The 25,506-nt window shown below is 42.0% G+C and overlaps 1 protein-coding gene across 18 annotated transcripts in view; it reads left to right on the top strand.

Annotated features, from left to right (window-relative positions):
• Positions 1-25,506, top strand: part of LOC112228216 (disks large homolog 2) — a 288,349-nt gene that overhangs the window by 239,276 nt on the left and 23,567 nt on the right. For 13 of the 18 annotated variants that reach the window (XR_006080421.1, XM_024393358.2, XM_042309525.1 and 10 more), the window contains 7 exons: positions 284-420; positions 1,176-1,320; positions 1,968-2,139; positions 4,727-4,786; positions 6,571-6,714; positions 16,376-16,532; positions 18,799-18,901. Coding sequence is in view for 17 of the 18 variants with exons in the window: in XM_024393358.2 (XP_024249126.1) it covers positions 284-420; positions 1,176-1,320; positions 1,968-2,139; positions 4,727-4,786; positions 6,571-6,714; positions 16,376-16,532; positions 18,799-18,901 (918 nt within the window). In the remaining variant the exon portion in view is untranslated. The remainder of the gene's footprint in view (positions 1-283; positions 421-1,175; positions 1,321-1,967; positions 2,140-4,726; positions 4,787-6,570; positions 6,715-16,375; positions 16,533-18,798; positions 18,902-25,506) is intronic. The other 5 variants (XM_024393362.2, XM_024393364.2, XM_024393355.2 and 2 more) reach the window with 4 other exon arrangements.

Raw genomic sequence — 25,506 nt, 5'->3', positions numbered from 1 at the left:
CACTTCTGTTGGCAGGAATTGAGACAAACCCACTGAAATCAATTTAACATGCTACACTGGCCGCAGAAGCGGCACATCAGTGAAGCAGCAAAAACACAAGGTTCTCTTTGCTGAACCATCTTCTTACGCTTCAAATCTACTTTCTAGTGCTACAGTTGTCTGTAAAGCGTACCTTGCTGATACAAGTGGCTTGTGCTTGTGATCTGGAGGCAGCAGCCTAGACCACTAAACCACCCTGGGCCACAACACATCCTTTTTCAACCTCCACCCTATTTCTCATCAGGGCTGGGCTTCAGCATCGCAGGAGGGGTGGGCAATCAGCACATCCCGGGGGACAACAGCATCTTTGTCACTAAGATCATAGATGGAGGTGCAGCACAGAAGGACCAGCGCTTGCAGGTTGGAGACCGGCTGCTTATGGTAAGTTACTGCAGCTTCACTATCCCTGCACTGCCATGTCCTTATCCCGCATAGGTGGACCACTAACATACTGTACTGTGAAAGCGTTGTAACAACCTTCATAACACATGTATTCAACATCATTCATAAGGGTTTTCAAAATAGAATAGTGATTTATTTATTTATATTTTAGCCATTTAGCAGACGCTCCTATCCAAAGCAACTAGGATTAAGTGCCTTGCTCAGGGACAATTGACAGATTTTTCACCTAGTTGGGCCGGGGATTCGAAGCAGCGATTTTGGTTACTGGCCCAACACTCCTAACCGCTAGGCTACCTGCCAACATTGTACAACGGAGGAGTGAATAGAGTTTCAGAAGGTTGTATACAATAAAATATACATTTATGTTGTATAATAGATATATATATATTTGTAAAGTTATTTAATTAGACTTTTATTTGAAAAATCCTTATGAAGGATGTTGAATAAATGTGTTATGAAGGTTGTTATACAGTATAATTCTTCCACAGCAATACACAAAGGTATTATGTTGTTGCAACACACCCTTTTTCAGAAGAGTGAGTTGCTTAACTGCAGGTTAATTCAACTAGCTACCTTCCTGCTGCCTCCAGCTCCGGGGGACCACAGCCATCGTAATCTGCATTTGGCAGCACCAAGTAGCATGATGTCGGTCTGGCATGTGAGGAGTGGAACACGAGGTTTAACCGTCTTACGCAATGCCTGTGATTTTCTCCATGCTCTCTCCACCCCAACAGGTGAACAACTACACTCTGGAAGAGGTCTCCCACGAGGAGGCTGTAGCCATACTGAAGAACACTTCTGACGTTGTGTACCTGAAGGTGGGCAAGCCCACCAGTGTTTACTTATCAGATCCCTATGGGCCACCTGATATCACGCACTGTGAGTTTGTCACCTCTTTTTCACCGCTCTACCCACCCGTGCTCCGGCGTGAAGTTTCCACCAGCAGCAGATCTAGGATCAGCTTCCCCTTCCCCCATCCTGACCTTAAGTGGGGGGCAGTGCAAAACTGACCCAAGATCACCGCCTAGTGGCAACTTTACCCTAGTCCCCCACCTGTAGAGAGACAATTTTAGTTTGGAGTCCGAATAGTGTACAAGAGACCAACACTTAAATGACAGATTAAACCTGTATGAGTAACCTGTACTGTTCTAGATCAGGGCAGTAATCTTTCACTTTGCAAATGAATGTTTCGTTTCACTCTGATGCAGCATGTTTGTTCAACTCTTTAGTATCATCCCTGAGTTTAGATAGAGCCTCAATTTGAATGTGATGTGTGTAGTGATTGTTTTTGAGTGCATTGTGCATAGTGTTATGTACATTTGAATGCCAAAGCATTGGATTTAGTCATATTTCTATTGTGTTTTTAGATCTTGTATTATGCCAATGTTCCAACATTGTGTGAGCCTCTAAATGTGTGAGCCTCTAAATTATATATATTTGATTAAGTGATTGGTTGATTGATACATGTAGTCAATAACTGAATGCTGAAGTCTGACGAGCAATGAACACAACTGTTTTCTTTCCAGCATTCTCTCCAGTAATGGAAAATCATATCTCTTCCGGGGGCAACAACGGCACTCTGGAGTACAAGTGCAGTCTTCCCCCCATGCCCATCTCTCCTGGAAGGTACTCCCCCCTCCAAAAACACTTACTCGGGGAAGAGGACATTAACAGGTTGGATGGTTTTTCCTTCTTACGGTAATTACATCCCTTCCTACCAGACGGCAGTAGTATTACAGGTAGAGCCTCTGTCACCCCACCCCATGTTCTATGGAAACTCAAAAGCAATCTTAAATGACGTTACAAGTTGTTTTGGCATTGATTGCTTTGGGGATTTGTCCTCCTGCCCCAACCTCCCTTCCCACTTCCTTAGTCCCTGCTGTTTTCATCCTGTGCTCTGTGTTTTGCACTTGGGAGTCCTGTTGTTCAACTGTGTTGTCTTGTTGCACTGTTTTTAATTTAGCTCTACTTTGTAGAGACACATGTGAAGATATGCTGAAGGGTGGCATGGTCAGTGTGTGCACCTTTTCCACCTTGCTGTAGGTTTTTAAGCTTGCTCTTTGAATCTAATAATATAATGTATGTGAAAATGGGCCAGACTATTACGGATCTGAATAATTTATTCAATTTAACGGTCCAATGGAAGTGTTTTTATCTTAATATCAAATCATTTCTGGGTAACAGTTAATAGATTTTCCACTAAAGTTTCTACTAAAGGAGAGAAGTGGAGTGTTATGCTGGAGTAATATAGTGATGAGGCTTGTGGTGATGTCGTATTCTCCTGCCGGCCACTGTATGGATCAGCATTTTGTCCCTGACGCATGGCAGACGTGTTACTCCAAGCGACATCCAGGCTGCGTGTTGATTGGCTCAATGCCCAGGCAAATTCAGGGCAACACAAAATGACTTAGCAGTCCTTATGGAGAAAATATGTTTCAAACCTGTCATCAGCGTTCTAGAACAGAAAGACAGTCTTGATCACTACAGGACGAACTAAGACAACTGCAAGTTCATTTAGTAACTTCCTACTGTACCACATCAATCGAATTTGTCTTCTTGATATGTTTGATAAATTAAACAGAATGCATAAATACTATAGTGCCAAATCATTTCAATATATGTTTTAATCTGCACAGTTTTGCATTTGTAAATTAAAAAAATATTGTAGTATTGTGTTCTAGTTCAAAGATTCATACAGTTGAGAATTTAATAGATGGTTTGAGATAGAAAGCACACTGGACTTTAATTCAGAGGGTGGCCCCACTAGTTAACAGGGTTGGGGTCAATTTGAATTGAAGTCAGTCAATTCAGGAAGTGATTCAAATTTTTTATTTTTTCAATGATTGAATAGGAATTGCAGTTTACTTCCTGAATTGACTAACTTCAATTCAAATTGACCCCAACCCTGCTAGCTTATAGAGAACCAAACCTGCCATAAATAAATGCAGACGTAAATAGATAAATACATGAATAAATAAATACATTCACACATAAATAGATAAATAAATACATGGATGAATGAATGCACACATAAATAGATAAATAATTATTAGCCCTTATTAATTTTATTGATTTATATTGACTTCATTCATTTATTTTTGTATTTCTTGCTCCAATATGATAATGGGGGTGTCAAGAAAACATATGTGGGTGGTAGCCAACACACCATTGGTTGATCAAAGTCAAGACGTGTTGCTCTATTGCATTATTGAAGAATGAAAATGAAGTCACTCTTCATACTGTCCTGATGGGAAAAGTAAGCTCATTCTTAATGTTTCTACAAGAGGCAGCTAGCTGGGAGCTGGGATCTGATTGGGTTTCATCAAAAAAAGCTCAGAGAAGTGAGCTAGAGAGTGCAGGAGGAGAGGAGAGATATCTGGGTCTTTGCTGTACTGCAGCGTGCTCAGAGCTGTGGCCAAGTAGAGGCATCACGAGTCTGGGCCATGCGACATAGTGGGGGTAGTAGGGGGAGGGGTGGAGGGGTGGGGGTATAGTACTGGGAGAGATAGAAAGTGGGCCACTGAGCAGGCAGGCTTACATCCAACCACACTGATTTAATCTGCAGGAGAAAAGCATGGCTAATGCTGCCCTACAACCAACGGAGCATCACACACACACACACACACACACACACACACACACACATACACACACACACACACACACACACACACACACACACACACACACACACACACACACACAGAAACACACATACAGACACACACACACAAACAGTCTTAAAGTAATGCACATGCAAGTGTTTTAGAAAATAAATAGCACAGAAATACACACATAATGGACACATACTGCACACAAATCGTTACTAATTTGATCAATCACTCACTCGTTACATTAGTTAAATGTAAGGTGCTACATTATTGATCCATATCAACCAGGAACCTTTAGCAATTAGGACTTTGGCATTTTATAAATGCATTAAGTGGTGGTTCCTCTTGTAGTCTCTTTTGTAAGGTTTATTTCTGTTTTTCAAGTCCAGCAATTCACCCTGACCAAACACTTTGTGTCATCCTCTGTAGCGTCCAACTGTTTGTTTTGTCAAACACAAAAACACGTGCATGATTTTTGTTCTTCATTTAGTTTTTATGCAAAATGCCAACAAACTATATTGTAAATATAAAGCTATTGGTGTTCGTAATTCTAATTCATAAAACCAAGTAAAATCTAATTCTGTTTGCAGTTTCTTTCGGTCTTCTTGGCGTTGCCTCTCTGATTCGGACTATTATTGCTCTTCCTTTATTGGTCTTATCTCTTCCCCAATCAGAAATGCCTCGATAGATGACGGGGAGGCTCACAGGTTTGAGTCGCAGCACTTCCAGTTGAGGTGAGACATTTCAAAACGGCCGCTGACTTGGCCCTCATGTTTGCTCTCTCATTCCATCTGTGACACATCTCTTTCCTAATTGTGTCTTTAAATACAACACAGCCTATACAGAGTGGCAACAATTTCATGTGCAAAAGTAATGTGCAAATCCCCAAAATTACCATGAACCTCATTGTAATCTGGCAGTGTGATTTAACAACTTGCATTATAAAGAGGTGGCTATTTATGTATATTTATTTATTTTTATTTATTTAACCAGGCAAATCCCATTGAGACACAGGGTTATTTTTTGCAAAGGAGGCCTGGCCAAGTACGCGGCAGCAATCAATACAACACCATTGTTTTACACATATATGCAGGCTACAAAGGTAGAGAGAGTTTACCCAGATTGGCTTTGTAAATGAACATGTAAAGCAAGGTCCAACCCACCATATGGTTCAAGGTGCAAATGTTGGGTGAGTGACTTTGCATTTGTAACAATGTGTAAGGATGCATGATAAACAGAGTCCAGTCTCTTTAACACAAAAGAGGCTGCATGCATATAGAATAAGTCTCATTTTACTATGCTCAAGTTAAATATACTGTATGTATATATATATATATATATATATATATATATATATATATATATATATATATAGAGAGAGAGAGAGAGAAACACAGAAACACTGACATGATTCCTGTAATCATATATATAATGTATTTAAAAAAAATGTGCTGTCTGAGTATTCATCCCCCCATAATCATGTCAGTGTTTCTGTTCAAAGTATCCTTTTTCCCCCTGAAAAGGCTTTAGTAATGTACTATGAATACCCATTGACAAAATTAATGATAAAAATAAATAAATTAAGCTTAAAGTTTTTCGTTTTCGTTTTTTTCCCCCGATATGTGGCTGGCTAACGCACCATACACGTGGTAGTAGGCTTTCCTTTCCTGGTACAATCATGGTTCAAAGCACTTCGGTTCATGCAAAAAACAAGTTAACATTTTTTTGATTCGTCTCAAAGATAAAGTGGATGGAAAACTCACTAGAGTGCTAATGCTAAAGCTATCTTGGAGTGTCAGACCTAGATAAGTGGAAGACTGCAGGAGGGCTCTTTGTGCGACAGCATGGGGGGGTGAAAGAATGATTTTACCCCAGAAAGTGGAATTCAAATTCTGTAGAATAAAACTAAAACATGTAACTGTAGGCGCTTCTACATCTGAATTGCTTGCTGTTTGGGGTTTTAGGCTGAGTTTCTGTATAGCACTTTGTGACATCGGCTGATGTAAAAAGGGCTTTATAAATACATGTGATTGATTGATAGGCGTTTTGGCATTTAAAACAACAAAAACCTGAGTGCATATGTACATGCTTTATAAATCAACTAAAGGTTGGCTTCTTCCTTTCCTATTTCACTCCCGCAACCTATGTGTTATTTCTCTCTCTCTCTCTGTCTCTCTCTCTCTCTCTGTCTCTCTCTCTCTGTCTCTGTCTCTGTCTCTCTCTGTCTCTCTGTCTCTGTCTCTGTCTCTGTCTCTGTCTCTGTCTCTGTCTCTCTCTGTCTCTCTCTCTGTCTCTCTCTCTCTCTCTCTCTGTCTCTCTCTGTCTCTCTCTGTCTCTCTCTGTCTCTCTCTCTGTCTCTCTCTCTGTCTCTCTCTGTCTCTCTCTCTGTCTCTCTCTGTCTCTCTCTCTGTCTCTCTCTGTCTCTCTCTCTGTCTCTCTCTCTCTGTCTCTCTCTCTCTGTCTCTCTCTCTCTCTCTGTACTAACCACTTTCTCTGCTCTTCTCTCGTACCCCCCCAGGCCTCCTGAGCCAGTTTACAGCACTGTGAACAAAGCACCTTCTCCCCACCACTATTCCCCCGTGGAGTGTGACAAAAGCCTCCTCCACTCCATACCCTTCCCTCACTATCACTTAGGCCTGCTCCCTGACTTCGAGATCACCAGGTATTCTACCCACTACCCGCTGCGTGGCCTAGCTTTGCATGGTATTGCATGGAGTGCCCATGCTGTCTTCATATCCTCACACACTCACTCGTTCCCAAAGTTCTGGCTCTCTGTAAGCCTGCATGACACTCCTCCCTCTCTCTCCATGCCCCTACTCTCTTCCTATCCTAACTTTCTCACTCACTACGTCACTCACTCACTACCTCACACACTCACTCGTTCCCAAAGGTCTGGCTCTCTCTAAGCCTGCATGCCTCTCCTCCCTTGATATCCCTCTCTCTCCAAGGGGTATGGTCCTCTCTCTCCAAGGGGTATGGTCCTCTCTCTCCAAGGGGAATGGTCTTCTCTCTCCAGGGGAATGGTCCTCTCTCTCCAAGGGGAATGGTCCTCTCTCTCCAGGGGGAATGGTCCTCTCTCTCCAGGGGGAATGGTCCTCTCTCCCCAGGGGGAATGGTCCTCTCTCTCCCGGGGGAATGGCCCTCTCTCTCCAGGGGGTATGGTCCTCTCTAAAGGGTCTGGTCTTCTCTCTTTAAGGGGTCTGACCCTCTCTCTCAAGGGGGTCTGATCCGCTCTCTCAATGTACGTGATTGGCCCGTCGGTCTCCCCATCAGTCCCCATTACACCTCTGCTATGACATGACTTGCCTTGCACCGTGTGTCACTTGAACAATAATGTTTCTTATTATCGTTATTTGTTTCTTTCTCAGTAAAAGTGCTATACTTAGTCTGGCTTTGATTATAAGTCCATTGAAAGTTATACAATTGTAAGATGTTGGTGTCGATTGCATTGCCAACTGACTTTCTGACATTTTGTGACAAAACAAAACAACATTCCAAAATTGTGTTGGTTATCTGTTCTCATATGTCTTTAAGATGAATACACTTACTGTACGTCACTCTGGATAAGAGTGTCTGCTAAATGATTCAAATGTAAATGAGAATCTTCTGTCTCAAAGGGGTCTGATCCAGTCCAAAAGTGCTGGCCTTATCTTTCTCAAGCACAGGCAGCGTTGTTCAAAGTAAACGTTTCTTCTTTGAAAAGCATCAGGGCATTTTGATAAATGTGGTTTGTTGAAGCCTATAGCAACTACTGTCAGAAGGACTCAGAAAATGTCATTATGGAAGTCAGCATGGATCATTTTTACTTCGGTGCAATGGTTTTAGACGCACTTTTTGCAAAGCCAACAAAGAATTCCATTGAAATATGACGTTGCTATTATGACGTTGCTATAATATTCATTCAACGTGATTTTGCCCGTTGGTGGGATCGTAATGTTAAGGGGCAAGTGATTGCATTGGTCATAGATATTAGAGATATTCTCAAACTATCTGAGATTCAAAAATAGTATATCTCTCTTTCTTAGCTCTCCCTAAACACATTGTAGTTGAAACCACAAGCACTATCCTTCTGGGTCAGGACGGCCTTCACCTTCGTTAATGTTTGCTTGTTTATTTAGAATTTCAATTATCTGTATTATTTTATGAAAACTAAAGTAATTCCTAATTGGCCTCGATGGGAGTTATAATAATTTACATATTGAAACATCAACAAGAACAGCAGTACTTCTTCTCATCAATTGAAATATAAGTATTGAGGTGCCACTTTATATGATAATTATCAAGATTCTGTTAGTGGTAAGCATACAATTACAGTTTGTCTTTGTTCTCCTATTAATAGCACTTTATCTTGTTTGTGCAGGGCTTTTTTGATTATTTCATCCTGTTTATCATTTATGCATGAGCAGCGTATCTATGGATACAATCAGCAGAGCTGGGGCGTGTGATGGCATTCATGAATAAGGCATAAGGTGTTATGGATGCTGTTAGGACCAGATGAGTTCAAGTGAGCCGTCTGAGCTTCATCCATATTGTTCAAGTTTGACCAACCTAATACAATAACAATACTAACAGAATACTGTACACTGAAGGTTAAGGCGGTTAAAGGATCACTTTACTAAAAAAAAAACATCTCTAGTGTTTTGATACATTTTCTAGATTAGCAGTTCACTCTTTTTGCTTTTTACTGAAAGTGCTTTATCTTGAAAGCTTAACTGCTAACATGAATAATTTTGTGGGACTACGATTCCCCACATGGCAGCTTCTAGCCATTTTTGCTAGCTATCTGACTGTCCAGAATCATTACAACACGGAACCACGTGGTGACACAGACCAATCACGGGCTGGCAGGCTACGAGGAGGCTCATGCACGTTCTTTGTACGTGTCTCTCAGGCAGAATGAAAATGACTACATCAACCATGATCCTTTGCTACTTACGGCCACTTTCTCCATGATCTTTAGCAATTTTGTTGGGTGCCATTCAGCCGTATTCAGTAATATGGCACACTTCAAATTAAAATATTTCTGGCTTCATGCGCCGTCGGGAGTTTTCCATAGGAATACATGGCTGATGTCAGAGCTATCACCATCTAATGGTTTTTATGTCTATGGAATGGAGACTTGGCACTTCCTGCATCATATTTCAATGGATAAGCCTCCTGTCCGTTATGCAAGTAATTGCAGCGCTTGTTAGATATTTATTAATGATTATTTATTATTAATGAAATGGTGTTGTTCACATGTGGCAGCCTAAAGGAGAGGCGGAGTAGGGTTTGTTTTTGTATTTGGTCAAAGTTAAACTTACAAGGGATATTTCAAACTGCTGACACTTATTTGGGCATTGACAATGGTTCAAATGAATGGCATATGTTGTTTTATTTGCTGTTGAAGAGTCACCCAGTTGAAGCACACTATGGTAGGTCTTTATCAAGCTCTGATCATGTGGATGAACCCAAAATTTGACTTAGTAATTTGTATGATTGTTTTTTTTCAACCATTTGTCAGAATGTAGCTTTACTTGGCATCCTTCCATACCATTTGTATTGTGTACATATGTGTCACACAAATGCTTCTCTGGCTTAAAATGACAAGTAGGGATGAAAGGATGTTCATAGATTTTTTCTGGCTGTGCCGACTCAATATTGAATTCATTTCATTTCGATGACTTTCCCTACACTTGATGTGTCTTGACATGTCAAACATTGTTAACTGAGATGCATTTGAGAACCATCAAATGGGATTCAATAATCCTTCATTGATAGGTCAAGGGTAGTTGACAGAAATGATTGACGTACTGTAGGGTGAATTTGCCCCTAGACACTGATCTTGGGTCATTTTTCCCACTGATGGTTAAGGTTAGGTAGGGGGAGGGGAAGCTGAACCTAGATCTGTACCTAGAGGAAACTTTACCCAATCTACCAGGATATCAGAGTTTAATTTAGTCCACCTGAATTTAATAATGATTTTATTAGCTATTTCAATGTTTTAATAAGGAGCCTTAGCTACTGTCTCCTTTTACAGAGATTTAGCAAGAGCCTCACAATCACAGAGCCTCACAATCACAGAATACCAGAGCATTTTAGTATGTCATAAAAAAAAGGTGAACATTTTGTCTAATTGCTCATTGGTAGGCATAACCACTTCTTTGAACCATTATTAATAACTGGAAGGCAGTGGTTACGTCCCAAATGGCACACTATTCCATATACAGTGCACAATTTTGACCAGGGCCCATGGGGTGCAGGTCAAAAGTAATGCACTATGTAAGGAATAGGGTGCCATTTGGGACATAGAACATGTTATTTGGATTGCCTTGTCACCCTTTTTTTGGGGGGGGGGGCATTTCCTCAATGTTGTGTGGGCTAAGTGCACTGCCATTTTCATTCTACTAATTCAATTACAACCCTAGAGAGCTGTGCTTTGCCATTCAACTTCTCAGAGGGAGCAGGAAATAATCAAATCGTATCTTTTTTTAAAACCTCTTCCTCTAGAATGCAAGGGGGTGTGCAGTTCCAAGCATTTCTCAAAGGATTAATCCAATGGGCAAAAACTGGTTCAATTAACGTTGTTTCCACGTCATTTCGACCGAAAGAATCAACTTGATGGCGTTGACTCATTGGATTTGCAAAAAGTCATCAACTTAAGGGAATTTCTTTTTTCTTTAAAAAAAAACTTTTAACCTAAATCCAATGACATGGTATTTTCTTGTTGAATTCACATTAGTTGAAAACTCAACCAAATGTAAATCAAAACTAAACGTTGAACTGACATCTGTGCCCAGTGGGATGTATTCACCTCTCATTCTACTGTAATTTGAGTAGGTTGAGTGGGAACTGCTTAAACACAAGTACTTAGATAGCATGGTCATGTTATATGTACAGTCTTGTTGTCTCTATCAAAACTCCAATGGAAATCACGTAACTTTATTTTGACCAGCTTTGACAATGCATGAAGGTTGAAAATAAATGTTTTTGGCCAGCTGACATGTTTAAGCAGCCTACCCAACCATCTGCATTCAAAATGTCAGTTCACTTCTCACTTTCATGGCATTCTCCCAGCAATATTTTCATATTTTAACACTTTAATATCAAAGGACCTGCATGAGTATAAATATTCTGGTAAAGACTAACAAAAGGTGAGATGAAATAAATTGGAGGCGAGAAGAGAACGGCATATCATGGAGCATGTTTAATGCATAGGTGGGATTGGTTGTCTGAGCTTATCCAGAGAAAGGTGGAATTCACAATGAACTTTCTCTGTTTGTTTGTTTTCCTGTTCGCCCACATGATTGTGTTGAGATGCCTGTGGTTGTCGTGGTGCTGCAATCGTCTGTTAGCTATTGCAGGTGTGCTGAATCGATATTACAGAACTATGTTAGCATTAGCATTTTAACTGTAGGCTACCTCCCTGCATTCTAGCCTAGAATAGCCTCCTGTGGGCCTCCAGCTGCCTAACCATCCCGTTCTCCTTATCACTGGGTTGCAGCTGGCTATGTTGGTGTCACAGGGGGCCTCTAGGGACACTGAGGGAGGGTGAGAGCCTGGCTTAAATCCTGTGTGTGTTCTAACAGAAGCATCAGGGTTGTATTCACTAGAAAATGGACGAGTCGAGAAGGACTACCTGAACTTGTCCATCTCAATAGTCTTTAAAAAGGGTGCATCTACCAATGAGAGAGGGGAAAGCGTCTTCTCATTCCTAGCAAGGGGGTCAACCATATGCATTGTCTTAGCTGAGAATGCCTCAGTTATATACTCAAAGCTGGTCTGAGCACAGTTCATGAGTATTCTCTCAGGATTGTCTCAGATTCTTTGTGAATATGAGCCCCGAATCACAGAAAGACAAACATTTACATATCCCCATTTACATGAATATAATTCCCAACCAATATTATCCGCTACATTAAGAAGATTTGAAATACGTGGCGTCATTTCAAGTTTGGTTTAAACTTTTGTGCCATATTAAGGGACATTCAGGTGCCATCTGGAGTTTGGTTGCCATCTAGTGTTACATTTTGGAAGCAATTCTCTGTTGAGTGCTGGCAGGTTGGCCGTTCCCACAATCCCTCAGCTGTATACCAAAACATGCTGTATAACCAAAACATGCTGTATAACCAAAACATGCTGTATAACCAAAACATGCTGTATAACCAAAACATGCTGTATAACCAAAACATGCTGTATAACCAAAACATGCTGAATACCAAAACAAGCTGAATACGATGTTTTATAGGTGCTCTATTGCACGGATATTCAAATCTCAGCCTGGAGGTCCGGACTATTGCTGGTTTAACCTGATAATTAATTGCACACACCAGGTGTCCCAGGTCTAAATCAGTCCCTTATTAGAGGGAAATAATTTAAATCAGCAGGGGAACTGGCTTCGAGGTCCAAATGTTTATTTGCCTGGGGTGATTGGAATTTGCTTGGGGTGTATTCATTACAGAAACCGTTTACTGTTTAAGAACCAAACGGAAGCAAAAAGAGGAAATGAAACTGGGAGGGACCTACCTGAATTTGTTCAATAGAAACTCTTGTTTGCAACAGACAAAATATTTTGCAACAGAATCATTACACACCTGCTCTGTGGTGTCACAGTTCAAATTCGTGGTAGTTCTTTTCTTACAGGAAAGCTTACAAGGATCACCATGCTCAGACAATGTCCTACACTAATCTTATTTCACACATTTTTTGAGACACACCTTAAAAATGTTTAGGTGCCACTGCTTTACCCAAGTGCTTTAAATACCTATTTCACCTTTTTTTTCTTTTTTACATTTCTTTTTTACGTCATGTACAAATGTGCCATTTTCACATGTACAGTTGAAGTCGGAAGTTTACATACACTTAGATTGGAGTCATTAAAACTCATTTTCAACCACTCCACAAATTTCTTGTTAACAAACTATAGTTTTGTCAAGTCGGTTAGGACATCTACTTTGTGCATGACATAAGTAATTTTTCCAACAATTGTTTACAGACAGATTATTTCACTTAATTCACTGTATCACAATTCCAGTGGGTCAGAAGTTTACATACACTAAGTTGACTGTGCCTTTAAACAGCTTGGAAAATTCCAGAATGATGTCATGGCTTTAGAAGCTTCAATTTGAATCAATTGTAGGTGTACCTGTGGATGTATTTCAAGGCCACCCTTCAAACTCAGTGCCTCTTTGCTTGACATCACTGGAAATCAAAAGAAATCAGCCAAGACCTCAGAAAATAAATTGTAGACCTCCACAAGTCTGGTTCATCCTTGGGAGCAATTTACAAATGCCTGAAGATACCACGTTCATCTGTACAAACAATAGTACGCAAGTATAAACACCATGGGACCACGCAGCCATCATACCGCTCAGGAAGGAGACGCGTTCTGTCTCCTAGAGATGAACATACTTTGGTGCGAAAAGTGCAAATCAATCCCAGAACAACAGCAAAGGACCTTGTGAAGTTGCTGAAGGAAACAGGTACAAAAGTATCTATATCCACAGTAAAACGAGTCCTATATCGACATAACCTGAAAGGCCGCTCAGCAAGGAAGAAGCCACTGCTCCAAAACCGCCATGAAAAAGCCAGACTACGGTTTGCAACTGCACATGGGGACAAAGATCATACTTTTTGGAGAAATGTCCTCTGGTCTGATGAAACAAAAATAGAACTGTTTGGCCATAATGACCATCGTTATGTTTGGAGGAAAAAGGGGGAGGCTTGCAAGCCCAAGAACACCATCCTAACTGTGAAGCACGCAGGTGGGAGCATCATGTTTTTGGGGTGCTTTGCTGCAGCCCTCCTGGCATCATGAGGTAGGAAAATTATGTGGATATATTGAAGCAACATCTCAAGACATCAGTCAGGAAATTACAGCTTGGTCGTAAATGTGTCTTCCAAATGGACAATGACCCCAAGCAAAGTTGTGGCAAAATGGCTTAAGGACAACAATATCAAGGTATTGGAGTGGCCATCACAAAGCCCTGACCTCAATCCTATAGATATGAAAAAGTGTGTGCGAGGAGGCCTACAAACCTGACTCAGTTACACCAGCTCTGTCAGGAGGAATGGGCCAAAATTCACCCAACTTATTGTGGGAAGCTTGTGGAAGGCTACTCAAAATGTTTGACCCAAGTTAAACAATTTAAAGGCAATGCTACCAAATACTAATTGAGTGTAAACTTCTGACCCACTAGGAATGTGATGAAAGAAATAAAAGCTGAAATAAATTATTCTCTCTTCTATTATTCTGACATTTCACATTCTTAAAATAAAGTGGTGATCCTAACTGACCTAAGACAGTGAATTTTTACTAGGATTAAATGTCAGAAATTGTGAAGAACTGAGATTAAATGTACTTGGCTAAGGTGTATGTACACTTCTGACTTCAACTTTATATACTGGTGTGGTGCTGAATATATGAAGTATAAGATCAGTGAAGTGTTCCTTTAATACTCCAGTAGATGGCGATCGAATGTAGAACAAGTGTTAGGTCCTATCACAACAATCTAAGGGAACCTACATACCACAGTTTCTTCAGAAGGTAATCATACCCCTTGACTATTCCACATTTAGTTCTGTTAAAGCCTGAATTCAAAATTGATCCCATAATCCCCATAATGACAAAGCATACACATGTTTTTAGAGCATTTTGCAAATGTATTGAAAATGATATACAGAAATATCAAATTTACATAAGTATTCACACCCCTGAGTCAATACATGTTACAATACATTTTGGTCTTTCTGGGTAAGTCTCTTAGAGCTTTGCACACCTGCATTGTATAATATTTGCACATTATTCTTTTAAAAATTCTTCTAACTCTGTCAAGTTGGTTGTTGATCATTGCTAGAAATCCATTTGCAATTCTTGTCATGGATTTTCAAGCCGACTTCAGTCAAAAGCCGACTTCAGACTTCAGTCATAACTTCACTATACTGAAAGGGATATTCAATGTCTGCTTTTTATCTACAGATATCTACAAATATCTGCCCTTCTTTGCGAGACATTGGTAAACCTCCCTGGTCCTTGTTTTTGAATCTGTGTTTGAAATTCACTGCAAGACTGAGGGACCTTACAGATAATTGTATGTGTGGGGTACAGCGATGAGGTAGTCATTCAAAAATCATGTTGAACACTATTATTGCACACAGAGTGTGGCTGGTTAGCCTAGTGGTTAGAGCGTTGGACTAGTAACTGGAAGGTTGCAAGTTCAAACCCCTGAGCTGACAAGGTACAAATCTGTCCTTCTGCCCCTGAACATGCAGTAAATCCACTGTTCCTAGGCCGTCATTGAAAATAAGAATTTGTTCTTAACTGACTTGCCTAGTTAAATAAAGGTATAAAAAAATTGTGACTTGTTAAGCATGTTTTTAATACTGAACTTATTTAGGCTGGTCATAACAAATGGGTTGAAAACTTGACTCTTGACATTTCAGCTTTTCATTTTTCAGTAAATGTTTTCAAATTTGAAAAACATTATTCCTCTTTGACATTATAAGGTATTGTGTGTAGGCCAGTAACACAATGTCTCAATGTTATTTTAAATTTAGACTGTAACACAACAAAATGTGGAAGAAGTCAGCACACACCTTTCTGAAGGCACTCCTGGGTCAGTGCCTTCAGAAAGTACTCACACCCCTGGTGTGTGCAATTTTTCGATCACATTGAATAAGGTTACACCTGATCCTCGATCAGCATTCCTTCTCGGAGACACTTGACACATACGAACCAAAGTTGTTTGAAATGCATTTCTATCCATCTCTATAGCTTGATTTCCAGACTTGATCTGTCCTTGTCAAGAAACTCAAGAAGAGACCTGGCTACCAACTCAGAATCATCTAGCTTTACTTTACAGATATTATTGTGTAGATCATTTTGTGTTGGTTTGACAGAGACAGTGCTCCATTCACAGTAGATTGGTGGAACTGCAAGGAAAATCAGTCTCATCTCTCCAAAGAGTTCTTGGGGAAGGTGTTCTCAGAATGTCCTGATTCCTATTTGACTTTATTCCAGTGGGAGCTGGTGACAGAGGCTAGCTCTGTCTTCATACGTGTCTGTGTGAGGAAGTGTGTGTGTGCGTGCACACTTTTCCCCTCACGCTCATGTGCAGGCTCCTCGTCTCCAGGAAACCAGTCAGAAATGGGACAATGATCTAAGTAGAGCACAATCCCCCTTTGGGCCTCTGCCATCTCCGTACTGTGCCCTGTACGCTCTACGTGCCAACGCATCTGTACTGCTTGGTTGTCTTTCTTCTTCTCTCTCCTGGACGGACAGTCAAGATGCTAAGCCCCTCGGACTCGGATGCTGAGCTGATGTACTATCTGACCTGTTTGTACAGGGATCCCAGGAGGATGGTCCTCCACAAGGGCTCCACAGGCCTGGGATTCAACATCGTGGGCGGGGAGGACGGAGAGGGCATCTTTGTCTCCTTCATCCTGGCGGGTGGGCCTGCCGACCTGAGCGGAGAGCTGCGGAGGGGAGACCAGATCTTGTCGGTGAGTTTACCCCAACAAACGCACAGGATGAAGTACACATTTATACTGATATTGTTTCTACATACACACACACAGGTATGTACATGTATTCATAAATATACTGAGACTATAATGGGCAAGATTATATCCATGAGAGTTCCCATTTTCAAGATGGTCCTGAGAAACAGTCCCAGTACTAAGTCATTTTCGTATACTGTAAACAAAGACACTCTTATGTACACACAGTACGGTACAGTCGATACATGTGAGTGCAAACGCTTGCCAGCATTGTATATCTGTAGCCTTCTATCAAAACTATACATCTTTACTGATTTATTTTGTTCATGAGAAGGCAGGCAGTCATAGGTCTGTTTATTTGATTTGATCATTTCTATATTCGCACACATTTTTCAGGTTGAACGTAATTGGAATTATTTGTTGAATTTAGTAAAACGTGTTCAAAGTAATCTCAAAACTGAATTGAACTATTATTAGGGGTCCTAGGAACAGCCTTTTGACACCAGATTTAATGTGTGCTCGCTGGTCTACGTGCACCTAACTATATTGCGAAGAAAACGTTGTTATGTCATAAAATGGCCGATTAACAAGCCAATTCAATTTGATGAATTGTTTCTCAAAATTCCAATGCCTATACATTCATTCTATCAGCCAAACTGTCAAATCAAACTTGTACAGATAATTGATGTGCAAATGTAATGCTAAATTAACTGAAGGCTGTAATGATCATATATGGAACCAGGAATACCAACACTACAGTAACGGTTGGCATTACATTGAACTGAACTGAAACATGACCCCAAAACCGTGGGTTTGGTGAACCGTTACACCCCTAGCTGTAACTTTTGAACCGCGTGTTGATTTTGTCTATCCACACCAATTCTACATTTTTGTTTGTTGTTGTTTTGAATTTTACCCCCTTTTCATGGTATCCAATTGTTAGTAGTTACTATCTTGTCTCATCGCTACAACTCCCGTACGGGCTCAGGAGAGACAAAGGTCGAAAGCCATGCGTCCTCCGAAACACAACCCAACCAGGCCGCACTGCTTCTTAACACAGCGCGCATCCAACCCGGAAGGCAGCCAGATGATGCTGGGCCAGTGGTTCACCACCCCATGGGCCTCCCGGTCGCAGCCAGCTGCAACAGAGCCTGGGCTCAAACCCAGAGTCTCTGGTGGCACAGCTAGCACTGCGATGCAGTGCTTTAGACCATTGCGCCACCCGGGAGGCCATGGATCTTTGTTGAATTTTGACCCGGAATCAGAATTGTGTGTTTCAGAATCGTGTGTTTCTCTACTCCCTCTATTAACACACATAAAAGAGGAAACCTAAATGAGTTCTTTTTGAGCTTTTAGTTTGTTATCTTTGATTTATATTTTCTCGTTCCTCTTCCAAGCACCCACATTGGTTTGTTGACAGAAATAATACTCCTCAAAGCCAATTAGGAGAAGGAAGAGGCGGGACTTGCGAAAGGATGCCCAGTGTTGAGCGTCTCAAATCTAAGTTATTTTTGAGCGTTCGGAAACGCAGAGAATCGCGAGCAGTGTGGATGAAATGATTGATTAACATGTACAAGTTAAATTCTCTTGGAAAGAGCAGTAGCCTATCGCAGTAAAAGGGTTGCATCAAGCCACATACTGGCACAGTGGCAAACATTTAGTGGCCATAACTCATCACCAATTTGACATGGAGTGATGCAACTTTGGAAAACATGTTTAAAGGTTTGGCCCTCGTGTTAGACACACCTCTTTCACTATTTTTATTATTTCAACCATGTAAGGTGGGTTTTCAAATCACTCTGGATGCCTCATTATAACGGATGTAAAACTGTGGTTGGGGTGCCCTTGCCTTCTTTGGCCTTGGTACCTTCATTATAGTAGGCAGTTAAGGCGCATTTCAGCTCTGGCCTGATTTTCATGTCTAAGAATAACTTGTTCCCTCTCTTTCTCTCAGGCACGTAGTCTCTCACTTCCCAATCTCTTCACTTCCTCACACTGTCAGACTTGCATTGGAGCAGTGAGCACAAAGACACACACACACACACAGACACACACAGACAGACACACACACACACACACGCACAGACACACGCACACGCACAGGCACACGCACACACATACACGCACACATGGATTGAGGTGAATGGGATGAGTGGAAAGAGAGGGAGAGGGAAGGAGGGATGGCACTATTTAACCTGATAGGTTTTGTTTGCAGTTGTAAAAAGTAAAAAATTCATGTAGAGATGGGTGTGTCTTTCTGTCACTGCAGGTTAATGGCATCGACCTACGCGGGGCCACCCACGAGCAAGCGGCTGCAGCACTAAAGGGGGCGGGCCAAACTGTCACCATCATTGCTCAGTACAGGCCCGAGGGTGAGTGTCAGCTGTAACAGCCAATCACTGAGCTTCATGATCAAGGTGGAAGACAAATGTCAAAACACACTCTAGGACAGTGGTCATCAACCCGTCAGAGCATTCCAAGTCGATCGCCGAACATTTCTGTAAAAAGGCCAACAATAAAAAATACTCACTCCTATTTTATAAATTTCTCTCGTGCTGTTAGCTGTAGGTACACTTTATTAAGCTGCCTGGCACATCGGGTAGGTGAAGTTGTTCCCTTTTGAACTGGAGGTGCAAACTTGGCTACCTGGGCGGTAAGAGGTGGACCCTCTGCTGCTTTCTCCCTCTATCCGCTGAGAGACTGATGATCAGATACAGAGGCACCGGCACCGTGAGTAAAATAAAAAACAAAGACTGTGTTAATGTTGAATAGGCTCAGAAAAGGTTGGCGACCACTGCCCTAGTATAACCAAATCCTGTGGACAAATATTAACATAATTTCACAAAAGCAAATAAACACTAATAACCCACAAGGGACATTTTCTGTCCATCTCCGTCTTGTAAATCTCCAGTACATTGCCTATGGTGCATTGAGTTGCTTTGATTAGTGTGCCAAGACATGTCATGTTTGATTAAAGTCAGCGGTTGTCTTTGGCAATACTTCATGGGATGTCTGCGTTTAGAGGGAGTCATGGGCCTGTAAAGGTGTATTCTGGGAAGATTGTCCTGCTACGAATCAGTTTGTCCGAGATTGTCCTCAGAATCAGTACACGGTACATTTGGTCATAGAAATGTTTTTTGAGCACATCCAGCTGCAAAGTTAGAAAGTTGGGACAGCAGGTAGCCTAGCAGTTAAGAGCTATAGACCAGTAACTGGAAGGTCGCTGAATCGAATCCCTGAGCCGACTAGGTCTGTGCTCTTGAGCAGGGCACTTAACCCTAGTCGCTCTGGATAAGAGCAAATGTAAATGTAGTTCACAAACTGAACAATCTGCCAATATAATTGCTGAAAATCAAATGAAAGAACGTCAGGACTTTTTTCCCGATGACTTTGGCAACAGCAGGTCAAATGAGGAACATTTGTGAGTATTTGACAGCACTTGCTGTTGTATGGATCTCCGCGGGTCACCTTCACTGCAGGAAAGTTTTAAGTAAAAATAACTTTTTAAGGGCCAGAACTATAATTGTCTAGTAAATACCAGTACATTGCCATAAAATGCATTGCTGTTGAGTAATGGGCCAAAATTCACCCAACTTATTGTGGGAAGCTTGTAGAAGGCTACCCAAAACGTTTGACCCCAGTTGAACAATTTAAAGGCAAAGCTACCAATTGCTAATTGAGTGTATGTAAACTTCTGACCCACTGGGAATGTGATGAAAGAAATAAAATCTGAAATAAATCATTCTCTCTACTATTATTCTGACATTTCACATTCTTAAAATGAAGTGGTGATCCTAACTGGCCTAAGGATTAAATGTAAGGAATTGTGAAAAACTGAGTTTAAATGTATTTGGCTAAGGTGTATGTAAACTTCCGACTTCAACTGTACATACCTCATTCCCATGCACACCCCTTCTATATGACTGTGACCGAATTATATTACTATGTCCTGGGTCATTCTTCAATTGGAGTGGCAATTGCATCTCTCCCCTTTGCAACGATGAAAAATCACTTCAAATTACAAATAATACAGGTTTTTGTTTATATTAAACTGTTTATCACTGATAAAACAATGAATGAATTCGCTGCAATCTTTTGAGGAAATGAACCGCAGCCATCTAAACATCTTAATGCACCCAACTATGGTAAATACAGAATGTAGGAGACTTCAGTCACAGTCTGTCTTTCAGGTCTTGACACTATACCCCAGCTCAGAGGCCCAAACCAATGCCCACTGTGCTTTTTCCTGGTGTAAGGCATCAAGATCTCACATCATCCATTAACACATCCTATTCCATTCATCCATCCATCCATTAACACATCTTATTCCATCCATCCATCAACACATCCTCTCTCCACCCATCCATCAATACATCCTATCTCCACCCATCCATCAACACATCCTATCTCCACCCATCCATCAACACACCCTATTCCACCCATCCATCAACACATCATATTCCACCCATCCATCAACACATCCTATTCCACCCATCCATCAACACATCCTATCTCCACCCACCCATCCATCAATACATCCTATCTCCACCCATCCATCAACACATCCTATTCCACCCATCCATCAACACATCCTATTCCACCCATCCATCAACACATCCTATTCCACCCATCCATCAATACATCCTATCTCCACCCATCCATCAATACATCCTATCTCCACCCATCCATCAACACATCCTATCTCCACCCATCCATCAATACATCCTATTCCACCCATCCATCAACACATCCTATCTCCACCCATCCATAAATACATCCTATTCCACCCATCCATTAACACATCCTATCTCCACCCATCCATCAACACATCCTATCTCCACCCATCCATCAACACATCCTATTCCACCCATCCATCAATACATCCTATCTCCACCCATCCATCAACACATCCTATTCCACCCATCCATCAACACATCCTATCTCCACCCATCCATCAACACATCCTATCTCCACCCATCCATCAATACATCCTATCTCCACCCATCCATCAATACATCCTATCTCCACCCATCCATCAACACATCCTATCTCCACCCATCCATCAACACATCCTATCTCCACCCATCCATCAATACATCCTGTCTCCACCCATCCATCAACACATCCTATCTCCACCCATCCATCAATACATCCTATCTCCACCCATCCATCAATACATCCTATCTCCACCCATCCATCAACACATCCTATCTCCACCCATCCATCAACACATCCTATTCCACCCATCCATCAACACATCCTATTCCACCCATCCATCAACACATCCTATTCCACCCATCCATCAACACATCCTATCTCCACCCACCCATCCATCAATACATCCTATCTCCACCCATCCATCAACACATCCTATTCCACCCATCCATCACATCCTATTCCACCCATCCATCAACACATCCTATTCCACCCATCCATCAATACATCCTATCTCCACCCATCCATCAATACATCCTATCTCCACCCATCCATCAACACATCCTATCTCCACCCATCCATCAATACATCCTATTCCACCCATCCATCAACACATCCTATCTCCACCCATCCATAAATACATCCTATTCCACCCATCCATTAACACATCCTATCTCCACCCATCCATAAATACATCCTATCTCCACCCATCCATCAACACATCCTATTCCACCCATCCATCAATACATCCTATCTCCACCCATCCATCAACACATCCTATTCCACCCATCCATCAACACATCCTATCTCCACCCATCCATCAATACATCCTATCTCCACCCATCCATCAACACATCCTATTCCACCCATCCATCAACACATCCTATCCCCACCCATCCATCAACACATCCTATTCCACCCATCCATCAACACATCCTATTCCACCCATCCATCAACACATCCTATCTCCACCCACCCAACCATCAATACATCCTATCTCCACCCATCCATCAACACATCCTATTCCACCCATCCATCAACACATCCTATTCCACCCATCCATCAACACATCCTATTCCACCCATCCATCAATACATCCTATCTCCACCCATCCATCAATACATCCTATCTCCACCCATCCATCAACACATCCTATCTCCACCCATCCATCAATACATCCTATTCCACCCATCCATCAACACATCCTATCTCCACCCATCCATCAATACATCCTATCTCCACCCATCCATCAACACATCCTATCTCCACCCATCCATCAACACATCCTATTCCACCCATCCATCAACACATCCTATTCCACCCATCCATCAATACATCCTATCTCCACCCATCCAGCAACACATCCTATTCCACCCATCCATCAACACATCCTATCTCCACCCATCCATCAATACATCCTATCTCCACCCATCCATCAACACATCCTATTACACCCATCCATCAACACATCCTATCCCCACCCATCCATCAACACATCCTATTCCACCCATCCATCAACACATCCTATTCCACCCATCCATCAACACATCCTATCTCCACCCATCCATCAACACATCCTATCTCCACCCATCCATCAACACATCCTATTCCACTCATCCATCAACACATCCTATTCCACCCATCCATCAACACATCCTATTCCACCCATCCATCAACACATCCTATCTCCAGCCATCCATCAACACATCCTATTCCACCCATCCATCAACACATCCTATCTCCACCCATCAATCAACACATCCTATCTCCACCCATCCATCAAAACATCCTATCTCCAGCCATCCATCAACACATCTTATTCCACCCATCCATCAACACATCCTATCTCCACCCATCCATCAACACATCCTATTCCACCCATCCATCAACACATCCTATTCCACCCATCCATCAACACATCCTATCTCCAGTCATCCATCAACACATACTATTCCACCCATCCATCAACACATCCTATCTCCACCCATCCATCAACACATCCTATCTCCACCCATCCATCAAAACATCCTATCTCCAGCCATCCATCAACACATCTTATTCCACCCATCCATCAACACATCCTATCTCCACCCATCCATCAACACATCCTATTCCACCCATCCATCAACACATCCTATCTCCACCCATCCATCAACACATCCTATTCCACCCATCCATCAACACATCCTATTCCACCCATCCATCAACACATCCTATTCCACCCATCCATCAACACATCCTATCTCCACCCATCCATCAACACATCCTATCTCCACCCATCCATCAATACATCCTATCTCCACCCATCCATCAACACATCCTATCTCCACCCATCCATCAATACATCCTATCTCCACCCATCCATCAATACATCCTATCTCCACCCATCCATCAACACATCCTATCTCCACCCATCCATCAACACATCCTATTCCATCCATCAACACATCCTATTCCACCCATCCATCAACACATCCTATTCCACCCATCCATCAACACATCCTATCTCCACCCATCCATCAATACATCCTACCTCCACCCATCCATCAACACATCCTATTCCACCCATCCATCAACACATCCTATTCCACCCATCCATCAACACATCCTATTCCACCCATCCATCAATACATCCTATCTCCACCCATCCATCAATACATCCTATCTCCACCCATCCATCAACACATCCTATCTCCACCCATCCATCAATACATCCTATTCCACCCATCCATCAACACATCCTATCTCCACCCATCCATAAATACATCCTATTCCACCCATCCATAAATACATCCTATCTCCACCCATCCATCAACACATCCTATTCCACCCATCCATCAATACATCCTATCTCCACCCATCCATCAACACATCCTATTCCACCCATCCATCAACACATCCTATCTCCACCCATCCATCAATACATCCTATCTCCACCCATCCATCAACACATCCTATCTCCACCCATCCATCATCCTATCCCCACCCATCCATCAATACATCCTATTCCACCCATCCATCAACACATCCTATCTCCACCCATCCATCAACACATCCTATCTCCACCCATCCATCAACACATCCTATTCCACCCATCCATCAACACATCCTATCTCCACCCATCCATCAACACATCCTATCTCCACCCATCCATCAACACATCCTATTCCACTCATCCATCAACACATCCTATTCCACCCATCCATCAACACATCCTATTCCACCCATCCATCAACACATCCTATCTCCAGCCATCCATCAACACATCCTATTCCACCCATCCATCAACACATCCTATCTCCACCCATCAATCAACACATCCTATCTCCACCCATCCATCAAAACATCCTATCTCCAGCCATCCATCAACACATCTTATTCCACCCATCCATCAACACATCCTATCTCCACCCATCCATCAACACATCCTATTCCACCCATCCATCAACACATCCTATTCCACCCATCCATCAACACATCCTATCTCCAGTCATCCATCAACACATACTATTCCACCCATCCATCAACACATCCTATCTCCACCCATCCATCAACACATCCTATCTCCACCCATCCATCAAAACATCCTATCTCCAGCCATCCATCAACACATCTTATTCCACCCATCCATCAACACATCCTATCTCCACCCATCCATCAACACATCCTATTCCACCCATCCATCAACACATCCTATCTCCACCCATCCATCAACACATCCTATTCCACCCATCCATCAACACATCTATTCCACCCATCCATCAACACATCCTATTCCACCCATCCATCAACACATCCTATCTCCACCCATCCATCAACACATCCTATCTCCACCCATCCATCAATACATCCTATCTCCACCCATCCATCAACACATCCTATCTCCACCCATCCATCAATACATCCTATCTCCACCCATCCATCAATACATCCTATCTCCACCCATCCATCAACACATCCTATCTCCACCCATCCATCAACACATCCTATTCCATCCATCAACACATCCTATTCCACCCATCCATCAACACATCCTATTCCA

This window comes from Oncorhynchus tshawytscha, linkage group LG30, assembly GCF_018296145.1.
Source record: "Oncorhynchus tshawytscha isolate Ot180627B linkage group LG30, Otsh_v2.0, whole genome shotgun sequence".
In the NCBI taxonomy this organism is placed as follows: Eukaryota; Metazoa; Chordata; class Actinopteri; order Salmoniformes; family Salmonidae; genus Oncorhynchus; species Oncorhynchus tshawytscha.
Note: the sequence above shows the minus strand (reverse complement) of the source record. Positions and strands in the feature narration are given on the sequence as shown.